The 26,350-nt window shown below is 42.5% G+C and overlaps 1 protein-coding gene across 1 annotated transcript in view; it reads right to left on the bottom strand.

Annotated features, from left to right (window-relative positions):
• The window catches only part of agps (alkylglycerone phosphate synthase), a 236,199-nt gene that overhangs the window by 21,995 nt on the left and 187,854 nt on the right, over positions 1-26,350 (bottom strand). The window contains exons 14-19 of the mRNA XM_070875767.1: positions 24,014-24,126; positions 19,490-19,559; positions 18,232-18,293; positions 15,314-15,403; positions 9,625-9,724; positions 7,789-7,846 (exon numbers count right to left, since the gene is read on the bottom strand). Of these exons, the coding sequence (XP_070731868.1) occupies positions 7,789-7,846; positions 9,625-9,724; positions 15,314-15,403; positions 18,232-18,293; positions 19,490-19,559; positions 24,014-24,126 (493 nt within the window). The remainder of the gene's footprint in view (positions 1-7,788; positions 7,847-9,624; positions 9,725-15,313; positions 15,404-18,231; positions 18,294-19,489; positions 19,560-24,013; positions 24,127-26,350) is intronic.

Genomic DNA, 26,350 nt, shown 5'->3' with positions numbered 1-26,350 from the left:
CTATAATTCTCTGTTTTCTCTCTCCCTCCTTTTGTAAAAAGTGGGGTTACATTAGCTATCCTCCAATCCATAGGAACTGATCCAGAGTCCATGGAATGTTGGAAAATGACCACCAATGCATCTATTTCTAGGGCCACTTCCTTAAGTACTCTGGGATGCAGACTATTAGGCCCTGGGGATTTATCGGCCTTCAATCCCATCAATTTCCCTAACACCATTTCCTGACTAATAAGGATTTCCCTCAGTTCCCCCTTCTCACTAGCCCCTTGATCCCCTAGTATTTTCGGGACGTTATTTGTGTCTTCCTTAGTGAAGACAGAACCAAAGTATTTGTTCAATTGGTCTGCCATTTCCTTGTTCCCCATTATAAATTCACCTGATTCTGACTGCAAGGGACCTACATTAGTCTTCACTAATCTTTTTCTTTTCACATATCTATAGAAGCTTTTGCAAGCTTACTCTCATACTCTATTTTCCCCTCCTAATTAAACCATTTGTCCTCCTCTGCTGAATTTTAAATTTCTCCCAGTCCTCAGGTTTGCTGCTTTTTCAGGCCAATTTATATGCCTCTTCCTTGGATTTAACACTATCCCTAATTTCCCTCGTTAGCCACAGTGGAGCCACCGCCCTCATTTTATTTTTTCCGCCAGTAGGGATGTACAATTGTTGTCGTTCATCCATGTGATCTTTAAATGTCTGCCATTGCCTATCCACCGTCAACCCTTGAAGTATCATTCGCTAGTCTATCCTAGCCAATTCACGTCTCATACCATCAAAGTTACCTTTCTTTAAGTTCAGGACCCTAGTCTCTGAATTAACTGTGTCACTCTCCGTCTTAATGAAGAATTCTACCATATTATGGTCACTCTGCCCCAAGGGGCCTCGCACGACAAGATTGCTAATTAGTCCTTTCTCATTACACAAGACCCAGTCGAGGATGGCCTGCTCTCTAGTTGGTTCCTCAACATATTGGTCTTGAAAACCATCTCTTATACACTCCATGAAATCCTCCTCCACAGTATTGCTACCAGTCTGGTTTGCCCAATCAATATGTAGATGATGATCAATATGTAGACATGATAACTGCTGTACCTTTATTGCACGCCACCCTAATTTCCTGTTTGATGCCATCCCCAACTTCGCCCTACTGTTTGGTGGTCTGTACACAACTCCCACGAACGTTTTCTGCCCTTTGGTGTTTCGCAGCTCTACCCATGTAGATTCCACATCATCCAAGCTAATGTCCTTCTTTCCGATTGCGTTAATCTCCTCTTTAACCAGTAACACTAGCCCACCTCCTTTTCCTTTTGGTCTACCATTCCTGAATGTTGAATACCCCTGGATGTTGAGTTCCCAGCCTGGGTCACCCTGGAGCCATGTCTCCGTAATCCCAATTACACCATATCCATTAACAGCTATCTGACAGTTAATTCATCCACCTTATTAAGAATGCTCCTCGCATTGAGACACAGAGCCTTCAGGCTTGTTTTTTTTAAGCACCTTTGTCCTTTTAGAATTATGTTGTAATGTGGATCTTTGTGATTTTTGCCCTTAATTTCTCTGCCCTCCACTCTTACTTTTCTCCTTCCTACCTTTTGCTTCTGCCCCCTTTTTACTTCACTCTGCCTCCCTGCATAGATTCCCTTCCCCCTTCCATATTAATGTAAACCGTCCCCAACTGCACTAGCAAACACTCCGCCAAGGACATCGGTTCCAGTCCTGCCCAGGTGCAGGCCGTCCGGTTTGTACTGATCCCACCTCCCCCCAAAACTGGTTCTAATGTCCCAGGAATTTGAATCCCTCCCCCTTGCACCATTCTGTTCTGATCATCACAGTTCTGTTTGTGGGAGCTTGCTGTGCGCAAATTAGCTGACGTGTTTCCTACATTACAACAGTGACAACATTTCAAAAAGTACTTCATTGGCTATAAAGTATTTTGGGACGTCCGGTGGTTATGAAAGGCGCTATATAAATGCAAGTCTTTCTTTCTTTCCCTTTACTCAAACGCTATCCCCCACAATTTGGTATAATCTGCAAAATTATACAGGCTCCTTTTAATCATCAGCTCCAAGTCATTTATATACACTACAAATAGCAATACCCCAGCACTGATCAATAGTAATCCATTACCATGTCGATGCAGCTCCATCCACAAACTAATTTAGCGGATATTCTTTGATTTAGCCGATTTTCAATCCAGCCCAGAAGCCCGTCTCTTATTTTGTACCTTCCTACCTTGTGGACTAATTGCTTGTGTGGCACAGTATCAAAAGCCACGCTAAAACCTAAACATATTACATCCACTGTCAATAAGGTGTGTCATTTCTGAAGATCGCAAACAAACTTGTTAGGCAAGACATTCCTCCCATAAATCCATGCTGGCCTCTTCATACTATACTCATTTAGGTTTCATTAACCCCTCTTTCAGGGTGCAGGGTGCATTTTACTTCCTTATGCACAATGGAGGTTAGATTCACTGGCCTATGGGCAAGAAACGTAGAAGAGTACAGCACAGAAGGAGGCCATTCACCCCTTAAAGTCTGCGCCGCCACTTTTGAAGAGCAATCCAGTTAGTCCCAGTCCCCTGCTCTATCCTCATATCTCAGCAAGTTATTCTGCTTCAAGTATTTAACCAATTCCTTTTTGAAGGCTGCTACTGAATCTGTATCCACCGCCCTAACAAGCATTGCATTCCAAATCCTAATCACTCATTGCTTAAAAAAGGTTTTTCCTCATGTCACCACTGATTCTTCTGCCATTCATCTTGAATCTGTCCTCTCAGGTTATTGACCCTTCAGCCATTGGAAACAGTTTCTTTTTATTTACTCTACCTAAACTTTTCATGATTTTAAATACCTCAAATCAACTCTCCTCTTAGCTTTCTCTGCTCTAGTAACAACCATCCAAGATTCTCCAAACTATCCATATAACTGTAATCCATATCTTAAAATATTCGGAATAAGATGGATGAATTAACTGCGCAGATAGCAGTTAACGGATACGATGTGATTGGCATCACAAAGACATGGCTCCAGGGGGACCAAGGCTGGGAACTCAACATCCAGGGGTATTCAGCATTTAGGAAGGATAGACAGAAAAGAAAAGGAGGCGGGGTGGCATTGCTGATTAAAGAGGAAATTAATGCAATAGTAAGGAAAGACATTGGCTTGGATGATATGGAATTGGTATGGTTGGAGCAACGGAATACCAAAGGGCAGAAAACGCGGGTGGGAGTTGTGTACAGACCACCAAACAGTAGTAGTGAGCTTGGGGACAGCATCAAACAAGAAATTAGGGATGTGTGCAATAAAGGCACAGCAGTTATCATGGGCGACTTTAATTTACATATAGATTGGGCTAACCAAACTGGTAGCAATGCGGTGGAGGAGGATTTCCTGGAGTGTATTAGGGATGGTTTTCTTGACCAATATGTCGAGGAACCAACTAGAGAGCTGGCCATCCTAGACTGGGTGATGTGTAATGAGAAAGGACTAATTAGCAATCTTGTTGTGCGAGGCCCCTTGGGGAAGAGTGACCATAATATGGTAGAATTCTTTATTAAGATGGAGAGTGACACAGTTAATTCGGAAACTAGGGTCCTGAACTTAAAGAAAGGTAACTTCAACGGCATGAGGCGTGAATTGGCTAGAATAGACTGGCAAATGATATTTAAGGGTTGACAAGTGGATAGGCAATGGCAATCATTTATAGATCACATGGATGAACTTCAACAAGTGTACATCCCTGTCTGGAGTAAAAATAAAACAGGGAAGGTGGCTCAACCGTGGTTAACAAGGGAAATTAAGGATAGTGTTAGATCCAAGGAAGAGGCATATAAATTGGCCAGAAAAAGCAGCAAACCTGAGGACTGGGAGAAATTTAGAATTCAGCAGAGGAGGACAAAGGGTTTAATTAGGAGGGGAAAATAGGAGTACGAGAGGAAGCTTGCAGGGAACATAAAAACTGACTGCAAAAGCTTCTATAGATATGTGAAGAGACAAAGATTAGTGAAGACAAACGTAGGTCCCTTGCAGTCAGATTCAGGTAAATTTATAATGGGGAACAAAGAAATGGCAGACCAATTGAACAAATACTTTGGTTCTGTCTTCACGGAGGTACTAGGGTCTAGTGAGAAGGAGAAACTGATGGATATCCTTATTAGGCAGGAAATTGTGTTGGGGAAATTGATGGGATTGAAGGCTGATAAATCCCCGGGTCCTGATTGTCTGCATCCCAGAGTACTTAAGGACGTGGCCCTAGAAATAGTGGATGCATTGGTGATCATTTTCCAACAGTCTATCGACTCTGGATCAGTTCCTATGGACTAGAGGGTAGCTAATGTAACACCACTTTTTAAAAAAGGAGGGAGAGAAAACGGGTAATTATCGACCGGTTAGCCTGACATCAGTAGTGGGGAAAATGTTGGAATCAATTATTAAGAATGAAATAGCAGCGCATTTGGAAAGCAGTGACAGGATCAGTCCAAGTCAGCATGGATTTATGAAAGGGAAATCATGCTTGACAAATCTTCTGGAATTTTTTTTGAGGATGTAACTAGTAGAGTGGACAAGGGAGAACCAGTGGATGTGGTGCATTTGGACTTACAAAAGGCCTTTGACAAGGTCCCACATAAGAGATTGGTGGGCAAAATCAAAGCACATGGTATTGGGGGTAATGTACTGGCGTGGATAGAGAATTGGTTGGCACACAGGAAGCAGAGAGTCGGGATAAACGGATCCTTTTCGGAATGGGAGGCAGTGACTAGTGGAGTGCCGCAGGGCTCAGTGCTGGGACCCCAGCTCTTTACAATATACATTAATGATTTGCATGAAGGAATTGAGTGTAATATCTCCAAGTTTGCAGAGGACACTAAACTGGGTGGCAGTGTGAGCTGTGAGGAGGATGCCAAGAGGCTGCAGGGTGATTTGGACAGGTTAGGTGAGTGGGCAAATGCATGGCGGATGCAGTATAATGTGGATAAATGTGAGGTTATCCACTTTGGTGGCAAAAACACGAAGGCAGAATATTATCTGAATGGTGGCAGATTAGGAAAAGGGGAGGTGCAACAAGACCTGGGTATCATGGTTCATCAGTCACTGAAAGTTGGAATGCAGGTACAGCAAGCGGTGAAGGCGGCAAATGGCATGTTGGCCTTCATAGCTAGGGGATTTGAGTACAGGAGCAGGGAGGTCTTACTGCAATTGTACAGGGCCTTGGTGAGGCCTCACCTGGAATATTGTGTTCAGTTGTGGTCTTCTAATCTGAGGAAGAATGTTCTTGCTATTGAGGGAGTGCAGCGAAGGTTCACCAGACTGATTCCAGGGATGGCAGGACTGACATATGATGAGAGACTGAATCAACTGGGCCTTTATACACTGGAGTTTAGAAGGATCAGAGGGGATCTCTCAGAAACGTATAAGATTCTGACGGGACAGGACAGGTTAGATGCGGGAAGAATGTTCCTGATGTTGGGTAAGTCCAGAACCAGGGGATACAGTCTTAAGATAAGGGGTAGGCCATTTAGGACTGAGATGAGGAGAAATTTCTTCACTCAGAGAGTTGTTAACCTGTGGAATTCCCTGTCGCAAAGAGTTGTTGATGCCAGTTCATTGGATATATTCAAGAGGGAGTTAGATATGGCTTTTACGGCTAAAAGGGATCAAGGGGTATGGAGAGAAAGCAGGAAAGGGGTACTGAGGTGAATGATCAGCCATGATCTTATTGAATGGCGGTGCAGGCTCGAAGGGCCAAATGGCCTACCACTGCACCTATTTTCTATGTTTCTATGTAAAAGAAGTGGTTTCATTGGTTGTAATCTACCAAAATTCCTTAGATTCTGGGGAGGTCCCAGCGGATTGGAAAACCGCAAATCTAACGCCCCTATTTAAAAAAGGAGGCAGACAGAAAGCAAGAAACTGTAGACCAGGTAGCCCAACATCTGTCGTTGGGAAAATGCTGGAGTCCATAATTAAGGAAGCAGTAGCAGGACATTGGGAAAAGCATAATTCAATCAAGCAGAGTCAGTATGGTTTTATGAAAGGGAAATCATGTTTGACAAATTTGCTGGAGCTCTTTGAGGATGTAACGAGCAGGGTGGATAAGGGGGAACCAGTGGATGTGGTGTATTTGGATTTCCAGAAGGCATTCGATAAGGTGCCACATAAAAGGTTACTGCACAAGATATAAGTTCACGGGGTTGGGGGTAATATATTAGCATGGATAGAGGATTGGCTAACTAACAGAAAACAGAGAGTTGGGATAAATGGGTCATTTTCTGGTTGGCAAACAGCAACCAGTGGGGTGCTGCAGAGATCGGTTCTGGGGCCTCAACTATTTACAATCTATATTAATGACATGGATGAAGGGACCGAATGTAATGTAGCCATGTTTGCTGATGATACAAAGATGGGTGGGAAAGCAAATTGTGAGGAGGACACAAAAAATCTGCAAAGGGATAGACAGGCTAAGTGAGTGGGCAAAAATTTAGCAGATGGAGCATAATGTGGGAAAATGTGAGGATATCCACTTTGGCAGAAAAAATAGAAAAGCAAATTATAATTTAAATGGAGAAAAATTGCAAAGTGCTGTAGTACAGAGGGACCTGCGGGTCTTTGTCCATGAAACACAAAAAGTTGGTATGCAGGTCCAGCAAGTAATCAGGAAGGGAAATGGAATGTTTGCCTTTATTGTAAGGGGGACAGAGTATAAAAGCAGATAAGTCCTTCTACAACTGTACAGGGTATTGGTGAGGCCACACCTAGAGTACTACATACAGTTTTGGTTTCTTTATTTAAGGAAGGATATACTTGCATTGGAGGCAATTCAGAAAAGGTTCACTCGGTGGATTCCGGAGGAGGGGGTTGACTTATGAAGATAGGTTGAGTAGGCTATGCCTGTACTCATTGGAGTTCAGAAGGATGATATTATCTTATGTTTCGATAAGATCACCTGAGAGGGCTGGACAAGGTGGATACAGGTAGGATATTTCCACTCATAGGGGAAACTAGAATTAGGGGGGGCATAGTCTCAGAATAAGGGGTCGCCCATTTAAAACTGAAATGAGGAGGAATTTCTTCTCTCAGAGGGCTGTAAATCTGTGGAATTCTCTGCCCCAGAGAACTATGGAGGCTGAGTCATTGAATATATTTAAGGTGGAGATGGACAGATTTTTGAACGATAAGGAAATAAAGGGTTATGGGGAGCGGGCAGGGAAGGGGAGCCAAGTCCATGATCAGATCAGCCATGATCTTATTGAATGGCAGAGCAGGCTCGAAGGGCCAAATGGCCTACTCCTGCTCCTATTTCTTATGTTCTTACATCCCTGGACCTATTCTAGTAAATCTCTTCTGTACTCTGTCCAAAGCCTTCAGGTCCTTCCTAAAATTTTTTGATCATCCCCATTGTTGTGCTCTGCGTCTTGAGTGCCAAAAAGTAATAATTGTCAAAATAGTACATTTCAAAAAGGCTGTGCATTTGCAGTGTGAAAATGTATGGTATGGTGTGGTATTGAGCAATGCACACCAGGAACTTTGCAAGTTTGATCCCTGATCTTTGCCAAGTTAGCTGGCCTCAGCTAGTAGGGTGCTACAATTGGCTACAGCTAAGTGGAGAGGGTGAATACATTTATCAAGGCGCTGCTTCATAATAAAATAGACTCCTGGCATCACTGTCTACGCTCACATTGGGAGAATAGCCACTTGAGTGAAGCATCAGAAGCTGGTATTGTAGTACAAGTCTCGGGAGGAAAGAAGAGAAAAAAAATGACACACGATGAGAAAATGTACTCACCTCCATGATGGTGAGAAAGGCTTCCTCCATTCTCAAGTATTTCTTCTCTGGCTGAAGCCTAATTTAATACAAAGAATTAAAACCATTAGTTAAATACATTCATTAACACATACCCCACAAGCCATGTACGATTGTGTAGAATCAAGCCAATTATACTACTACCCTGCAAGTTTTTTCTGCACATTTTATTATTAGTTATGTGAAATCCAGTTTACTATTAGCTTAGGTATTCTTGAAAGTTTCAAACATATTTTAATTCCCAAAAATAGAAAATATTGACAATAATATGACTCCCATTGGGTTGAGCAGTAATTTTTCTCCTGGGATGGGAATTGGCAAGGAAAATGTCTAGAAACCATTTTGATCCAAGATTATATAATGCTTAGAGAGATTTGTGGAACTGGCCTTGTATCTGCTCAATTTCAAGACACAGCAAGTTACACATCACAACAAATATAATTTTAATCTATTGTACAATTGTTAAGTGTGATGGAGCAATTTTATTGCCAGCTTTATGATTGTGTACAATATCAAATGGGTTTGTTTTCAACACGCATCAAGAGTTTGAAAGTTAGCCACAGCAAAGTACAGAGAAGGTGGAGTGGAAGGGAACAGAATGATATATAACTTGCCATTCTTATCTGAAAGTGAACTTGAAATCAACTCAATTGAAAGCCAATTATTTCCCAATTTTTGAGGGACGAACAGTCACATTCGACCAAAATACTCCATTCCTTTCAATGGGTTAAATTTTACAAAACTGAAGCAAATGGCATAGAATAGAACAAAGGAAGAGTTTAAAAGTTCATATGAAGCAAGCACACTGGAGTTTGTTTCCAGAGCTCATCTGGACTAGGAGAGCAGAACATTTTAATAGCTCAATACTAGCTTCATTTAGCATATGCCAAGATGGTTTTCTGGACCCACAAGTTTGTCGCAACAATTAGGTTGTAGAACAACAAAACTTCAACTTTGTATAAGTCATAAGAACATAAGAAATAGGAGCAGGAGTAGGCCATACGGTCTCAAGCCTGCTCCGCCATTTAATACGATCATGCCAGATCTGATCATGGACTCAGGTCCACTTCCCTGCCTGCTCGCCATAACCCCTTATTAGTTAAGAAACTGTCTATTTCTGTCTTAAATTTATTCAATGACCCAGCTTCCACAGCTCTCCGAGGCAGCGAATTCCACAGATTTATAGTCATCAGAGAAGAAATTCTTCCTCATTTCAGTTTTAAATGGGCGGTCCCTTATTCTAAGATTATGCCCCCTAGTCCTAGTCTCCTCCATCAAACATCCTCTCTGCATCCACCTCGTCAAGTCCCCTCATAATCTGAGACGTTTCAATAAGATCACCCCTCATTCTTCTGAATTCCAATGAGTAGAGGGCCCAACCTACTCAACCTTTCCTCATAAGTCAACCCCCTCATCTCCAGAATCAACCTAGTGAACCTTCTCTGAACTGCCTCCAAAGTATATCCTTTCTTAAATATGGAAACCAAAACTGTACTCAGTAGTCCACATGTGGCCTCACCAATACCCTGTATAACTGTAGCAAGACTTTCCTGCTTTTATACTCCATCCCCTTTGCAATAAAGGCCATGATTCCATTGGCCTTCTTGATCACTTGCTGTACCTGCATACTAACCTTTTGTGTTTCATGCACCAGGACCCCCAGGTCACTATATTACCGTTATCATTCCGCAAACTAATAAAATTTTACAATTAACTCAAACTATGTTCAAACAAAAAAGTTGATTTTTTTTTACATTACACTTAACAGTCCAGAAATGAGAAAAGGGGCAGAGTGCAAGAGTACTTAGACAACGTTACCTCAATTTGCTCAAACACAGTAATTGGGTCACTTATACCCCTGTAATTAAAAGCAAAGTAGAAATAGACACAAGCTCCGGCATCATAAGTTTGGGTAACTCTGGAACAGAACACAAAGTAGTTATTTTGGACAATCACACAAATAATTTACTCAATACTCTTGTTATACCGTTCTTACATTTAATACATTTTAATAGAAATGCATTGATTGAAATCTATGCCTCTAGCCAATACATCTAGAAGGTCCCTTTACAACATACATATCACCTTTAACAGAGAATTAGGAAAATGAGTTCCAGATTATAAGGCCATGGTGGATGATGGCTCTGTGACCAATGGTGGAATGGAGGGGTAGTATGTTAAAATCTCTAAATACACATCGTCCACACACTATTGCCAAATCAAGCTGGAAAAATTGCAAGATGAGCAATTATGTGACTTCTCTGCCTACGCCTTATAAATTGCACTATAATGCATCAGTTTTTGGATCAGAGACGGCTAGACATCACACAGAAATGGATTCAGATTGCAAGGGGCTAAGTGAGTGGGCAAAAATTTGGTAGATGGAGTATAATGTTGGAAAGTGTGAGGTCATGCATTTTGGCAGAAAAAAAATCAAAGAGCAAGTTATTATTTAAATGGAGAAAGATTGCAAAGTGCTGCAGTACAGCGGGACCCTGGGGGTACTTGTGCATGAAACAAAAAATGATAGTATGCAGGTACAGCAAGTGATCAGGAAGGCCAATGGAATCTTGGCCTTTATTGCAAAGGGGATGGAGTATAAAAGCAGGGAAGTCTTGCTACAGCTATACAGGGTATTGGTGAGGCCACACCTAGAATACTGCGTGCAGTTTTGGTTTCCATTATTTATGAAAGGATATACTTGCTTTGGAGGCAATTCAGAGAAGGTTCACTGGGTTGATTCCAGAGATGAGTGGGTTGTCTTATGAGGAAAGGTCGAGTAGGTTGGGCCTCTACTCATTGGAATTCAGAAGAATGAGAGGTGATCTTATTGAAACGTATAAGATTATGAGGGAGCTTGACAAGGTGACTGCAGAGAGGATGTTTCCACTGATAGGGGAGACTAGAACCAGAGGGCATGATCTTAGAATAAAGGACCGCCCATTTAAAACTGAGATGAGGAGAAATTTCTTCAATAGCACCATTGATAGTAATGGTGAGTTCCGTTTGTGGAAACTGGGACATTGAATAAATTTAAGACAGAAATAGAAAGTTTCTTAAACGATAAGGGGATAAGGGGTTATGTGGAGTGGGCAAGGAATTGGAGATGAGTCCATGATCAGATTAGCCATGATCTTATTGAATGGCGGAGCAGGCTCGAGGAGCCGTATGGCCTACTCCTGCTCCTATTTCTTATGTTCTTTCCTACGAACTCAACTGAGTTCTTAAACTCGGTCATGATTCTTTTGGGAGCTGCCTTTTGGGGGTGTGGAACAGAGAGGGAAAAAAGCAGAGGGGGTTGTGTCCCTGGGCCACAGCAGGTAGTCAAGGGAGAAACCAGGAAGTAACTAAAAGAATTAAATGAAAACAAAAAGTGCTGGAAATGAACAGGTTAGCCACCATCTGTAAAGAGAAAAGACAATTTATGACCCGAAAAGTCATAACTTGTATATTCTTTTTTTTTTTTTACAGATTCTAACTGACCAATGTATTTCCAACATTTTCCTTTTTTTAAAAAAAAAAGAGGGGGATTTCATAGTGTATCCTCAAAAAGAAACAATAGAGGGAAGCTAGTTGACTTAAGTAGCTTGGGAAGCAGAGCTCAATTAACTTAATGGCCCTGAAATTGCAGTCAGAAGCTTCCCATGGGCGGATGCCTCTGACCACAAAAAAAAAAATTACGAAAATATCTGGTGGTCCCAGAGGAATGAACACTTCGGCTCCAAGGCGTAGATGTGCAGCCCATCGCAGAGGCCCATGCATCCCAGGAGTGTATGTGCATCCTGGGATCATGTGGGCCTGGAGCAATGAAAATGTAATAGCACCATTGATAGTAATGGTGAGTTCCGTTTGTACGGAGCTCCCATTACTATGAATGTGAATACCCCCAAAAGCACAAACACATACATAAATTTTAAAAAACACCTCACTTATTTTAAAATTAATAGAAATTGAATTTAAATGTTTGAGAAAAAAATGTAAACATTTTTTTTTAATGTTTTAATAGTGTTAAAAATAAACGTGCCTTAATGCACAGGGTTTTTAAACATAAAAAGAAGTCATAACATTTTTTTTTCAATCTTTTAAAACTCTTTACACTTGTAAAAGCAGGCCTTATGTCGGCTTTTACCAGGCGTAAAATTTGAAGGACATTAGCTGGGCAAATAGCCCAACTCTCTGCCCGCAAAAGCCCTTCTCCCGGAGATGCGTGCCATCTGTCAAGAGATTTTGATAGATTGCAAGTGCCGGGTTAGGCGCATGTGCAGTGCATGTCTCAACCCGGAACTTGCGGGCCTCTTTGGGTGTGCACGCACAATGATTTTAAAAGAACTTGTACCATCATAATGTACAATATCATGTACGAAATGATTAATGACATGTATAATTTAGAAATCCAAATTGAATAACTTGGCAAAGAAAGATCTAGAAAGTGGGAAAATGACTTGCAAGCTGACTCGGTGTCATTGCTCGAGTTATTCTGGATTTTGTCAACTGTTATTAAAACCTTTTCAACCTAACCCTGGAATGTGGCTCTCACAACACAAAGGAGGTTTATGTTGTGAATGACTGGAGGACTGGCCTTGCTGGAGCTGATCAATTTAGAGCTAAATCAACAAAGTTTAGTAAAACTGAGTTGGCACCAAAAACAATATCCAACAGGCCAGAAAATAAGACAGTGGTGAAACTGATCAATTTTCGTCTGATGGCAGCAGATTCTTTGTCAGCATATACCCAAATGAGAAAGATAATTTAAAAGATTTCACACAGATATGGGCAACACTCGCAAAGCTGCATTTATGGCCCATCTCTCCTGGTCCTGAAGTAATAATAGACATTCTTAAACCGTTGGAACCCATGTGATGATGGTGCTCCTATGATTTCCTTAGGTAGGACATTTCAGGATTTTGCCCCAGTGACAATGAAGGAATGTCAAAGTCAGGATGGTGTGCAACTTGGAAGGGATGGCGATGCCATGATATCACTGCTCTTGTCCTTCTGTGGTAGAGGTTGCGGCGCTGGAAGGGGTGGTCACTGCAAACTTGAATTGCTGCCGTACATCCTTTCATCAATACAAACTGCAGCTGCAGTGTGCCAGTAATGGAAGGGGTGGATATTGGGGAAATAATAAAAGGGCAGCTTTGGAATATTCTTGGCCACGTTCTTTTCCTCATCAATATATATTCCTCGATGAAGGCATCGGTCAGCTCTCACCCTTATGTCGATAACAAACTCTACCTCTACATTACCATTCCTGACTTCACTACCATGATCGTGCTTGTCAGACTGTTTTTCTCACATCATGAATAAACAAGAACTTTCATCAATGCAAGTCAACAAGACTGAAGCCACTCGGTTTGGCTCCTGACAAAAACTGCACCAGAGATTCCAATTTCATCTCCCTCCCTGGCTGCTTGTTCAGACTGAAACTGATGGTTTGACTAAGCTGAGCTTCAACACTCCACATTCTAGCCACCAACACCATCTACTTGCCCTTACTCGCATTGCCAATGAAACACTTAGTCATCTCCAAACTTGATTACTCCAATTCTCGACTCTCAGGCCTCTGAATTTCCACCCTTCAAAAACTGCAACTCATCCATAACTCCACTGCCCACATTCTACCCAACACTAATTCCTGATCTTCCATCACCCTTGTCCTAGCGAAGCTCAATTGGGTCCCTCATTCCCTCATCTACAAGTCCCTCTGTGGCCTTGCCCCTTATTACCTTTGCAACCTCTTCTAGCGCCATGTGCTAGCATGTCTTCCATTCTTCTAGCTCTGGCTTCCTTTGTATCACCCCTCACTTCACTCCACTTACAGTCTCAGAACTTTCACTCACACTCCAATGCTTTCCCCAAATTACTTCACTTCTCTCTCAAAGTCTCTCAAAATCAACTGTTTTCTTTTTTCACCTCCTGCAATCTTCCTCCCATCACTGCTCGGTTTTTGGTTGTCACCTCTGAAATTTGTTGCTATGATCGAAATTGATACGATAATTTACACCTTATGACAGACTCCTCTTACAATATTGTAAAGTTTACTGCTGTTACTATGTTAATTTTTTTTTTTAAGTTGCAGTAGGGCTGTATTTATCTTGCAGCACTGTTTCACAGCAACAGTACTATAAAGGTAAAGAGCAGCATTACTGCCTTCACCTCAAGATGTGGTTCTCCCCAGTCATCCCTGGGGGCAGTGGGAGTAAAGGAAAATTAACAACCACCCTGGAGGTGCAGGTAGCCATTTTATTCTGTCCAAATGTAGGCAAAGCACTCAACACTTTTATTCAGGCCAACAATGCTGTTTTTCACTTGGTACGGAACTTCCAGACATCAGGGAAGGTCTGATGGCTGATTATATTTTGTAACTGAATTTAATGTATTTATGGAGTACCCCAGTTATTATGGTAGTTAAAAAAGCATACGGACTGCCATCCTTTATTAGCTGAGGCATAGAATACAAAAGCAGGGAAGTTATGCAGGAACTGTATACACTAGTTAGGCCACAGCTTCAGTACTGCATGCATTTCTGGTCACCACATTACAGGAAGGATGTGATTGCACTAGAGGGTACAGCGGAAATTTACGAGGATGTTGCCTGGACTGGAAAACTTTAGCTATGAGGAAAGATTGGATAGGCTGGTGGTGTTTTCCTTGGAACAGAGAAGGCTGAGGGGAGATTTAATTGAGGTGCATAAAATTATGAGGGGCTTAGATAGAGTGGATAGGAAGGACCTATTTCCCTTAGCTGGGGTCAATAACCAGAGGGTATAAATTTAAAGTAGATGTGGAAGGATTAGAGGGGAGATGAGGAAACATTTCTCCACCCAGAGGGTGATGGGAGTTTGGAACTCATTGCCTGAAAGAGTGGTAGAGGCAGAAACCCTCACCATATTTAAACGGTACTTGGGTATGCACTTGAAGTGCAGTAACTTACAGGGCTATTGAACTAGTGCTGGAAAGTGGGAATAGGCTTTTTCGACCAGCACGGACATGATGGGCCAAATAACCTCCTTCTGTGTCGTAATTTTCTATGATTGTAAAGCTTAACAAAAATAAATGCATCCAAATAAATTTCTGCTGATTCCAAAAACAGCTTCTCAATGCAAGGAAAAAATAAAACATAACAATTACTATTACAAATATCTGTTCAGAATTAAGTTTGACTAACAACACTGAAAACCCTCTCTCTCAGTGCTAAAGTTAGTTGCTGCTGTCAACATTTGCAGAGCCTTAAATGATCAAATCTATCTTGCCTAGTTGGCTGCCCAATAGCTGCTTGGGAAATATATTATAAAGGATGCATTTCAATGTGCTTTGTTTGGCAAGGTCAAATGGGAAAGCGTCGGCCTTACTGGTTAGTCCCAGGAAAAGATGGGATAGCCGATTATACATTCACATGGGTAGGGGATAAATGTAAAACAATTGTAAATTGTAGACCTGGATATCCTAGAGGTTGCAAATCACAAGAACTGAACATTGAGAGTCAAAGTTAAAAAAATTAACTTACCTGCATGTAGCAAGAGGGGGAAACTGAACACCTCTTTCTTTACATTCTCTTACTAGTTTCTCCTTCACATTCCTGCAGAGATCAAGCACCCTAAAAATACATATTTAGAGTAAAATGTTGGGCCTATTTACAGGTGGAAATAGTTTGTCTGCTGAACATATGCTGGTAAAAAGGCCCTTTATAAATTGCCTTTCAGAACCAATACCAGCAATGAGTGATTTTTAAGTAACAGACTTTAAAATAGTCATAGTTAATAGCAAAACACACTGCAATTTTGGAAGCAGAGTTAGTTGGAGCACAGGAGTTTGTACAGTTCCAGCCGAGGAGCTAGGAGATGCAAACTGAATCACTTTTGGACCACTACTGGCAAATGGGTAGATTACAGTACATGAAGTTTACTACAGTAGTTTCCATTATAAATGTGGACATTAGAATTTATAATGGAAAGTCTGACAAAGAAGTTTTACCAAAAATTGACAACAGAAGGTATGATTTTGTAGACAGGAAGTGCACGCAGGTGTAAGATCTTAAATATATTATAGGTGATAGTGCTTTTATACCACATACAATTTCACTTCTTTCCCCAATGCAATTTTCAAAATTTATTATAAAGAAGTAATTGTAAAAATGTGAATGTAATTGTGAGATAAAAACTGAATAACTTTTAGAGCTACTGATAGAGGTGGACAATTCAGTTTCAAGGACCGGATTTCTATTATTAAAATTAAGACATTCTCCAGTCTTGACAAAGAGAAAGTTTGTCAAATTATAATTGGCATGTGTCTTTGTGAGACCATGTGCCTCAAGTCCTACATATAGTACCATAACCAATATGTTTTGACTACAAGAGGCCAAGTGACAAATGTTAGTGCTGTGGGAAAAACATTCCTAATTAAAAAAAAATGAATTAAATTTAATAGATTAGGTTAAGTGTGTTTTCTTAGAGAAAGATGAAGTTGCATTTATATAGCACTGTACCACATTCTCAGGATGTCCCAACCTGTAGTCACTGTTATGTAGGCATACCAGTGTAGCTAATTTGCACACTGCAAGGGTCCACAAACGGCAATGTGATGCTTTTAAAAAAATATAATCATTGTTAGTTCAGTGAAAAATGTTGGTCAGGAACGAGAGGACCTGCTCTCCTTAGTGTCACAGGATCTTATGTCCACTTGAGTGATAATATCTCATTTGGAAGACTTCATCTCCAATAATGCAACAATGCCTCAGTATTGCACTGAAGTGTCAACCCACATTTGTGTGTAAGTCCATAGTAAGGTTTGAACCCAAACCCTTCTGTCTCCAAGGCAAGAATGCAAGCAACTGAACCAGACTGAAACTTATAATATTTCTATAAATATAGGTCTAAAGAAAATCAAAAGCTACAGTAAATGCAAAAATAACAAAAAAAAAGTGTCTTCTGGTGGCACCAGCTAAAACTAGAACATCGAGAAAGAGGTGAAAAATTTTGTACAAATTGAACCTCTCTGGTCAGGACCTGATCGGTGCCGAAATAGATAATTTTCCGAACCATGGGAACTCACGCCTAGCCTAGTTTTACTGGTACCTGTAGACAGCACCCAGGCTCTTGAACGCCTCCGCTACGCTCCAAGCTCAGGTTGCGAAACTCGGGCCTCGCTCTCTCTCCCTCCCCTCAAGCCACATTTATTAATTAATGCGCTGGTTTGGCGCTTTTAAAAAATTAAATAAACCCTCCTCTCCCTCAGGCCCAGCTTCGGCCTCTCAGTCAGCCATCTGTCCGTCCGTTTCTTTGCCCAGCCCGGCCACTTCACTGAACACAGAGCCAGGACTGCCGGCCGGACATAAACAAACTTTGCGGAAGCGCGGGACGCCATCCAAGTAAAACGGCAGTTCCGCAGCACAGAACACGGAGAGCCAGGAACCGCGGGAAACCAGGACTAATAATGCCGAACCGCAGAGAGGTCCAACCTGTACATGAAAGTTAAACATTTTTCAAATGCATATTTTTGGTAAAACAAAGTGCACTAGCATACTAAAAAGATAGTATGTGGATGATTTGCATTTAGCATCTATACTTTTGTCTAAATTTACCAACCTTCGACAATTGAATTTGATAAATGGGTTTCTGAATTTGGTCTTATAATTGGTACTTGGGGAACTAGGCCATTTACAATTTATTGCTTAAAATACTGTTGGCACTGGCAACTCAGAAATGCTCACCTTCTGCCAGTTGTAGCATACTCCACTCTGGGATGTGGGGCAGGGCATAAGTCATGAACAGTTAATTTTGAAAAATTAGCTACCTTTAAAATTGTGATGGCATAATATCTACCAATGGGTTGAATCCTAACTGCATCACTTTAAGATTTGGTGTTTTACTTAACCCTTATGCTGACTGATGACCCAAATTCCTCCTCTAACTCAGAGCTTGCCACACCTAAAGTAGCTGAAGTAGAGTGAATGTCATATTATTGAATATCCTGCATGGAATGGATCTTATGATAGTGATAGGCACATAGGGGACCTATAATCTTCTTAATTACTCCCACTGAAATTCTACATTAAGTTTGGGTTATATGCTGTTAGCAATAAGAGTGCACAACTGTAGATATTGTTCCTAATGTGTATATGCATAGAGAGGGACTGCCCACTATCAGAATGTCATGATAATTCTAAATTAGGATTGGGCCTACTCCAGTGACTGTCATCATAGCCAATGCAGAAATGCTCATTTGGACCTCCTCGAACAGTATGCATCATGAAAATATGTCTGTGCTGCTGCAAGTTTTAAAAATGAACAATGCTTTTCTTTAGGCAGAACTGCATAAGCTAGAAATTACAATTATAATGAACATTAACTGCTTCATCAAGATATAAATGCTATAGAGCAGAATAAAAATGCCTTTAACGAAGAACTGTTTACAAGAATTCTTTACCGGTCCCAAGGAACAGAGGTTTCAAATGATTCTCCTATGATGTAATAGTCCATGCCCAAGTCCTAAGGAACATACAGTATAATGTTAGAAATAGTGTTTCTTATACCACTAAACAGTAACATTTCTCTAAAATATCAGTAAGAAATGTTTCCCATTCAGAATACGAGCCTTGCCCTATGAAATGGCCTAGCAAGCCACTCAGTTGTAACAAACCGCTAAAAAAAACAATGATAAAAGCTGACGGCCCACCCGGCATCAACTTCGGCACCAGCTTTGGATAGGACAACGGCACACCCAGCCCAGTTGACCCTGCGAAATCCTCCTCACTAACATCTGGGGACTTGTGCCAAAATTGGGAGAGCTGTCCCACAGACTAGTCAAGCAACAGCCTGACATAGCCACACTCACAAAATCATACCTTTCAGCCAATGTCCCAGATTAAACATTCACTCCCTCCTCCACCGGCACACCATGGCTGCAGCATGTACCATCTACAAGATGCACTGCAGCAACTTGTCAAGGCTTCTTCGGCCGCAGCTCCCAAACCCGCAACCTCTACAACCTAGAAGGACAAGGGCAGCAGGCACATGGAAGAACCATCACCTGCAAGATCCCCTTCCAAGTTGCACACTATCCCGACTTGAAAATATATTGCCGTTCCTTCATTGTGTCTGGATCAAAATCCTGGAACTCCCTACCGAATAGCACTGTGGGAGTCATCATCATCATAGGCAGTCCCTCGAAGCGAGGATGACTTGCTTACATGCCAAAAAGGGTACCTTCACCACAACAACTGTAGTGGTTCAAGGCAGCAGCTCACACCACCTTCTCAAGGGCAATTAGCAATGGCCAATAAATGCTAGCCTTGCCAGCGACGCTCACATCCCAGGAATGAATATAAAAACAAGCTACCAATCTGTTCACACAAATAGAATTTACCACCCTCCCATCCCAGAATAAAGATGAATAATTAGCTTCAAGTCTCAACAGGAGCTTAAACTTCCTCATTGTGTTGAATATGGATGGTGGTTAAAGAGCTGTGAAAGGAATTTGAATAAAATCAAAAGAGAATAAGTAGTTTTAAACGTAATGTAAAAATGTTAGTAATGGTAGTGTTGAATATCTCCAACCAGTTTAGAACTTTCTTCAATTTTCCCCCAAATTCACCTTTAAATGTTTTGCTGTGCAAGAGGAAAATACACCAAAATTATTATATTAAAATGAGAAAGGAAACATAATATATCTATAAGCAACGTACCCGAATGTAAGCAATAACAAATGTTAGCATATAGCCCCTTTGTCCATTATCTTCTCCAGCTGCCAGACCCCTGTAATCAAAACATTCATCTTAATAGAGACAAGGTACAGTTTACAGAAATCAACAATTTTATTCATTGATGTATTTGCCAATTACGTTTTAGCTTAATTGGGGGCCAGTAATCAGCACTCTTTTTGTATTTCAACAAATGCACGGGCTCTGTTTTTCTACACTTGACATTTGTGAGCTGGCAATACAACCACTGCAAGACTTTGGAAAAAACAGAAACTCGGTTTTGGTTGATGCCCAATCGCTGGGGGAAAGATCACACAACATTACACAAAATACTGAACAGAATGAGGATTAAATTTTTTCTTTCCTTTACATACACCCACCCACTTCTCCTTCTCATTTATGAACTTACAAATATTCTGCAGAAACTCTCATCTCCATCTACCCAGAATAAATTGAAGGGTAGCAACCTTGCCCATTGTCCAGCAAAAATTAAATCATGCAGGATCAAGATGATTAAAAAAGCCATTGCACAATTTCCTAAAGTGGTTATCAATGGCTTTAATAGCTATGGATTTTATTCTCCATCTATAGCTCATATACAATGATTTCCACCTTACATTATAAGCTAATGATTATACAATTAATTATAGAATCAATGGGCTAGAAATTCAGCAGATTTGTGCCCATTTATCGCCCTGGTTAAGCTGAAAGTGTTACTTTTTTGGTACTAAACGAATCGCACACAATTTAGCGCCCGGGTGGAAAATTCGACAGCGGTTTTGCGATGGCGCTAAAAATGATCGCCCACCCGATTTTTAGCCATTTTTATGACGTCAATCGGCGTGCAATGCTGCGCTATCGCCGGGGGCGGAAAATTCGCCGATAGTGCCATTTTTACCGCCCACCCAAAAAAATCAAGTCTTACCAGGTCAGATCCAGGGAGCACTCGTCACCAATGGTGCCATCTTGAAAAACGGAGCGGAAGTTCAGTGCATAAAACAATTTGGAGGGAAGGCTGCGTTTTACACAGTGAGCTTCATGGGAATTCATAGTTTGTTTTTAAGGATATTTACGGACATTTAAAAGAATGGGGGCTATAATATCTCTGCCATTATTCCTGACTGCTTTTTCTATGCAACATCGAGCTGGAAGAAGGCTTATTCAAGAGCCCGCAGACGTATGGGGAGGAGGCCTTATCCCCAAGAGTTTACAGGGAACAGTGCTCATACCTGCAGCTAACGCACAGTGCGTTCGAAGGCTGCGCTTCCGAAGAGAGGTGGTCACCGTGATATGCCAGCTAATAAAGGCAGACCTACAGCCTACCAGCGGGAACAGGACTGCACTGCCTGTCGAGGTGAAGGTGACAACGGCACTTGCCTTCTGGCTCCTTTCAGACATCAGCAGGAGACATATGCTCCATTTCGCAGTTCACTACATTCGCCAGATGACTACTGCACTGTACGCACGCAGGATGAACTTTATAAACTTCCCAATGACCAAGGAGGCACAGAATAAGAGGGCTGGGGATTTTGCACAAATTGCTGGCTTCCCCAAGGTTCAGGCTGCCATTGACTACGTACATCGCCCTGCGAGCACCTTTAGAGGATCCAGAGGTTTACCGAAACCGAAAGGGATTCCACTCCCTGAACGTACAGATCGTCTGCGACCATACTCAGCGCATCATGGCAGTAAATGCCCAATTTCCAGTGAGTATCCATGATGCTTTCATCTTGCGCGAGAGCAGTGTCGCATTCCTGTTCGAGCGTCAGCCATAAGGCCAGAGCTGGATGCTATGAAACAAAGATTATGGCCTCGCCATCTGGCTCATACCCCAACTCCCTCCGGAACACTCAGACACAAGCCGAGCACCGCTATAATGACTGCAATATAGCCATCGAAAAGACAATTGGAGTGCTCTAGCAGCGCTTCCGGTGCCTGGACCACTCTGGAGGCTCCCTGCAATACTCCCCTCAGCAGGTCTCAAGAGTTCATTGTGGTGTGATGCATGCTACACAATTTAGCCATCATGAAGGGACAGGATTTTTCACAGGGGACTGCAGGATCACCTCAGGAAAGAGGGGAGGAGGACTAGGAGGACGAGGATGAGGAGCCTGGCGATGAACCCATGCCACCACTCCCACCACCAGGGAGGTCTTGTGGAACCTTCGCCACTGCAAAAACCTTACGTCAGCAGCTCATAATTTGCCTGAACAATGAACGGCACTTTTCACCATTGCTTGCCCATTCCATCCAACCGTTGACTCTTCCCCCTCTTATTCTGCAAATGAGACACTACACAGGAATGGTTATGGGGAACAAAATAATATATTAACAAACAGTAACTTGAATTAGATTTATTAAACAATGTAAATGTCATTTGGAAATTGGAAAAAAATTTATCAAACATTATTTTTAACTTTTATAACAGAATTGGGAAACTTTTATAAAATCACAAAACCGCAACAAAACAACCCCTGCACCAAACGGCTTTTACCTGCGGCCCCTCCTCCCCCAATCCCCCTCCCTCGCATCATGACCGTACCCAAGGTGGTACCAAGGCGTCGTGCAGCAACGCGGACAGAGTCCTGCAGTAAAAGGGGGATAGACAATGGTGATGCCATGTGTGGATCCCCTGGAGAAGCTCGGGGTATGGAAGGCCCGATTTCTGAGTGACAAGGCTCTTGCTCGGCCTCACCATTCACCGGTGATGTGGGTCTTGGTGCTGTGACACTGGGAACTGCAGTGCCAAAGGTCGAGACGATCAATTGCGCGAGGCCATCGACAGCCTCGGTGTTCTTGTGGGTCGCAGCGAAAATCTACGACATGCCCTCCCTCATGTCCGCAGATAGTGCCGCAATGCAGGTGGGAAAAGCACCCAAGATCTCCAGGAGTTGTCGGCTGAGCTGGATGCTCTCCCTGAACAGTCCCACCATGTTCAGGTGTGCGTCTGCCTGTCTGTCGGCAGACCGACTTTGCCGACTCACAGCATACAGGATTCAACCCTGGGAGTGCGTTGCTGCATGCCACCTGCACCCGGGGCCTCGGATTAGCCAAAGCCCAAGAATGTTTCTTCCTCGTCAGAGCTACCGGCCTCAGCTAAAAGAGGTATCGATTGCATCAGTTTCCTCTTCCCGTGGAGGTTCCTCGCCCTCAGTGTCTTTGTTGTCCCCCTTCTCCACACCCACGTGATGGGCTGAGGTGGAGGCTTCCATTGGCGGATTTAGCGCCTCCTCCTCTGGAAATAGAAAACAACAGACAAGTGGTTAGCAGGAGGGGAGGGGACAGGGTGACATGAGGACGGTCACATAGTAGGCTCATTTGAAGGACCGGCGCTACTGCATTACATGTAGCCCACAGACACTACATGACATTGCCCCAATCCAGCCCGGGAATTTTGCAGGACCTACCCTCAGTTTCGAACAGGGGATCAGCACCCCCCACAGGTAGTTGACCTCCAGGAGGCACCGATCATGGCTGCCACTCTCTCCTCCAGGTCCGTTAATGGCAGTGTCTGAGGTGGACTGCCATCTGTGCGCTGCTGCTCCTGGCGGATGGGCGACAACTTTCCCTGCAAAGATGACAATTGGAATGGTTACCAGCAGGCCCTTCTGCTCTTGTGGCATGCACAGATAGCCATCAAATAACTTATACCATACTGTGTGCATTTAATACAATCCTCTGTTTAATGGCCCTGGAAGTTGCACATGGTTCATGAGGAAGACACTGAAGTGCAGAAACATCTTTTAAGATGTCAAAAAGCAGTGTTACTAATGTGTAATGATCATTCATGGCAAATAAGGTGCAACACTAAGGCTACCTATACCAACATGTGTCAGATTTACAACTCAAGTAATGAACGAGAGTATGAATAAAAATATGACTTACTCGGACGACCATGCAATGGTCATTGAACCTTTCCCGACACTGCTTTTGGTCCCTCTTGATATCATCCACTGAGGAAACCTTCTCGGCCACGCTGGTCCACAGCTGCCTTCGCACAGCTGGGAGGGCCTCGTTTGCCTCATAACTGAACTGCCTGCTGAAGTCCCCTTCCATTGTGGCTGCTCTGTGAAAAATAACTGATTCAGCCTTGGATGTACTGCACATGTACATCCAGGGCTGACAACTGACCAGAATCGTGGAAAGAAGAAAAAAAAATCTGGGGGAAAAAAATGGTTAAAAAAAAAAATTCGAGCATGTGCAATTTTTTTCTTTTTTTTCTCGATTGCAAATTTTGGCTCCAGCGCACAAATTCACTTATGCAAGGCCGGATTTACCACTATTGCTGGTCACCGTTTGCCGAATTTTGCAAAGTCCAGCGATAGCGGTACCCCGGTGGTAAAAATAAATTCCACCGTGATTATCGCCGAAAAACTGGCGCAATCGTTAAAACCCAATATGTCTTACTAGTTGGGATATGTAACTGTATTGTATGTAATTGGAACCAGGGACAAAACATATTGGAAACTCACTACATGGTCTAAGTTTTATTTGTTTTTGAAGTCTTACCCAACTTTAGCAGCAATATCATAGACATGCTTTTCCTGCTGAAGAACCTTTTCTCTGCTACCCTCAAAAAGTAGGGTAGCTACGCATAACTCATTGGGGTCAAATCCCTTGAACTGTGGAAATAAAAAAGTGAGAATTTGAGATAGAATTTGAAGGTGTGAAAATGTTGTATATAAAATCAGATATCTCTTAAACATTTACATTTGAATAGTGTAATTAAATGTATTTTAGAATAACCACCAGGTTCCGACAATTCATTTAGGAAATGGAAATATCCCCAATTTCCCAAAAATGTCTGAAATCAAATCTGCTGGGTGCAAAGTAAAGTTCTTCCTTCACAATTTCAACCGTGTGCCTTAAAATCAATTTCAAGAGAGCACCATTTACTGGATTTAAATCCATAACCCAGCAGAAGGCAGCTTTCCACATCATTACACCATCCACTCCCTTGGAATCAAATTCTTCAACAAAAAAACACTTGAATCACTAGATACCTTCACTAACATCTTGGCAAAAGGTGGAAATAATCGAAACAAAATAGTTTTGACCTTGTAGACATGCGAGAGTTACTGTAAACGAGGAAAGCCCAATTTGCCAAAATATTGGACTATTTTGTATATAAATATAAATAAATATATCATTTTTAAAAGTTAGTATAGTTTGGGGCAATTTTGGCACAATTTAATTTAAGCTAATGATGTCCATCTAGCTGAACAAAATGTAGCAGTGACAGAAACCCAAAGTATTGATTAACAATCAAATTCTAACTTAGAGGCTCTGTGTCAGTTATTTTAACAAATAGATGAAGACAATAAGTCAGTTCCAACCAGCTGCCATGCTCCACCTCACAGTCGACAAGCTCCCCACTGGAATGGAATTAAAGTACAGAACCAGTGGGAACCTGTTCAACCTTCACCGTCTCCAGGCCAGGTCCAAGACCACCCCAACCTCTGTCGTCGAGCTATAGTACGCAGACAACATCTGCGTCTGCGCAGATACAGAGGCTGAACTCCAGGACATAGTCGACGTATTTACTGAACGTACGAAAGCATGGGCCTTACGCGAAACATCAGTAAGACAACGGTCCTCCACCAACCAGCCTGTCCTCACCGTACAGCACTGCCCCCCAGTTATTAAGATCCACGGCATGGCCCTGGACAACGTGGACCACTTCCCATATCTCGGGAGCCTCCTATCAACAAGAGCAGGCATGGACGAGATCCAACACCGCCTCCAGTGCACAAGTGCAGCCTTCGGCCGCCTGAGGAAGAGAGTGTTTTGGAAGACCAGCCCCTAAAAACTGCCACCAAGCTCATGGTCTACAGGGCTGTAGTAATACCCGCCCTCCTGTATGGCTCAGAAACATGGACGATGTACAGTAGACACCTCAAGTCGCTGGAGAAATACCACCAACGATGTCTCCGCAAGATCCTACAAATACCCTGGGAGGACAGATGCACCAACGTTAGCATCCTCAACCAGGCCAACATCCCCAGCATTGAAGCACTGACCACACTTGATCAGCTCCGCTGGGCAGGCCACATAGTTCGCATGCCAGACACGAGCCTCCCAAAGCAAGCGCTCTACTCAGAACTCCTTCATGCCAAACGAGCCAAAGGTGGGCAGCGGAAACGTTACAAGGACACCGTCAAAGCCTCCCTGATAAAGTGCAACATCCCCACTGACACCTGGGAGTCCCTGGCCAAAGACTGCCCTACGTGGAGGAAGTGCATCCGGGAGGGCGCTGAGCACAGAGTCTCGTCGCCGAGAGCATGCAGAAATCAAGCGCAGCGGAAGGAGCGTGTGGCAAACCAGTCCCACCCACCCCTTCTCTCAACGACTATTTATCCCACCTGTGACAGAGACTGTGGTTCTCGTATTTCACTGTACAGCCATGTTAAGAGTGGAAGCAAGTCTTCCTCGATTCTGAGGGACTGCTATGATGATGATGATTTCATGAAAGAGAAATGCCATATCAAGTTTGGCAAAATAGATGGTCAAACCAGATGGTCAAAAGAGAGTTTTGTATTGGTGGTTTCTCAATGTGGATCACATGCATCCACTAGGGTTAAGTGAGGAGTAAAGAATGGAAATAAAATAAGTCCAGAGGGAGAGCAAAAAGGCACTACACCTGTGCAACATACTAAGGGCTCAATTTTGGCCAGGAGTTGCTCCGTTTTTTGGGGAGTAACTTGGTTTTTCAGACGTAGTGTAAAAATCCCCATTTTGCACCAGTGTAAGTGGGTTAGTTACGATTTTTTTTAAGTTTCGTTTTTTTTCTCAAAAGGGGACGTTACCAGCCACCTACGCCAGTTCTGCCCATTTAGGCAACTTTGG

This window comes from Pristiophorus japonicus, chromosome 3 (genome assembly GCF_044704955.1).
Source record: "Pristiophorus japonicus isolate sPriJap1 chromosome 3, sPriJap1.hap1, whole genome shotgun sequence".
NCBI classification, from domain to species: Eukaryota; Metazoa; Chordata; class Chondrichthyes; family Pristiophoridae; genus Pristiophorus; species Pristiophorus japonicus.
Note: the sequence above shows the minus strand (reverse complement) of the source record. Positions and strands in the feature narration are given on the sequence as shown.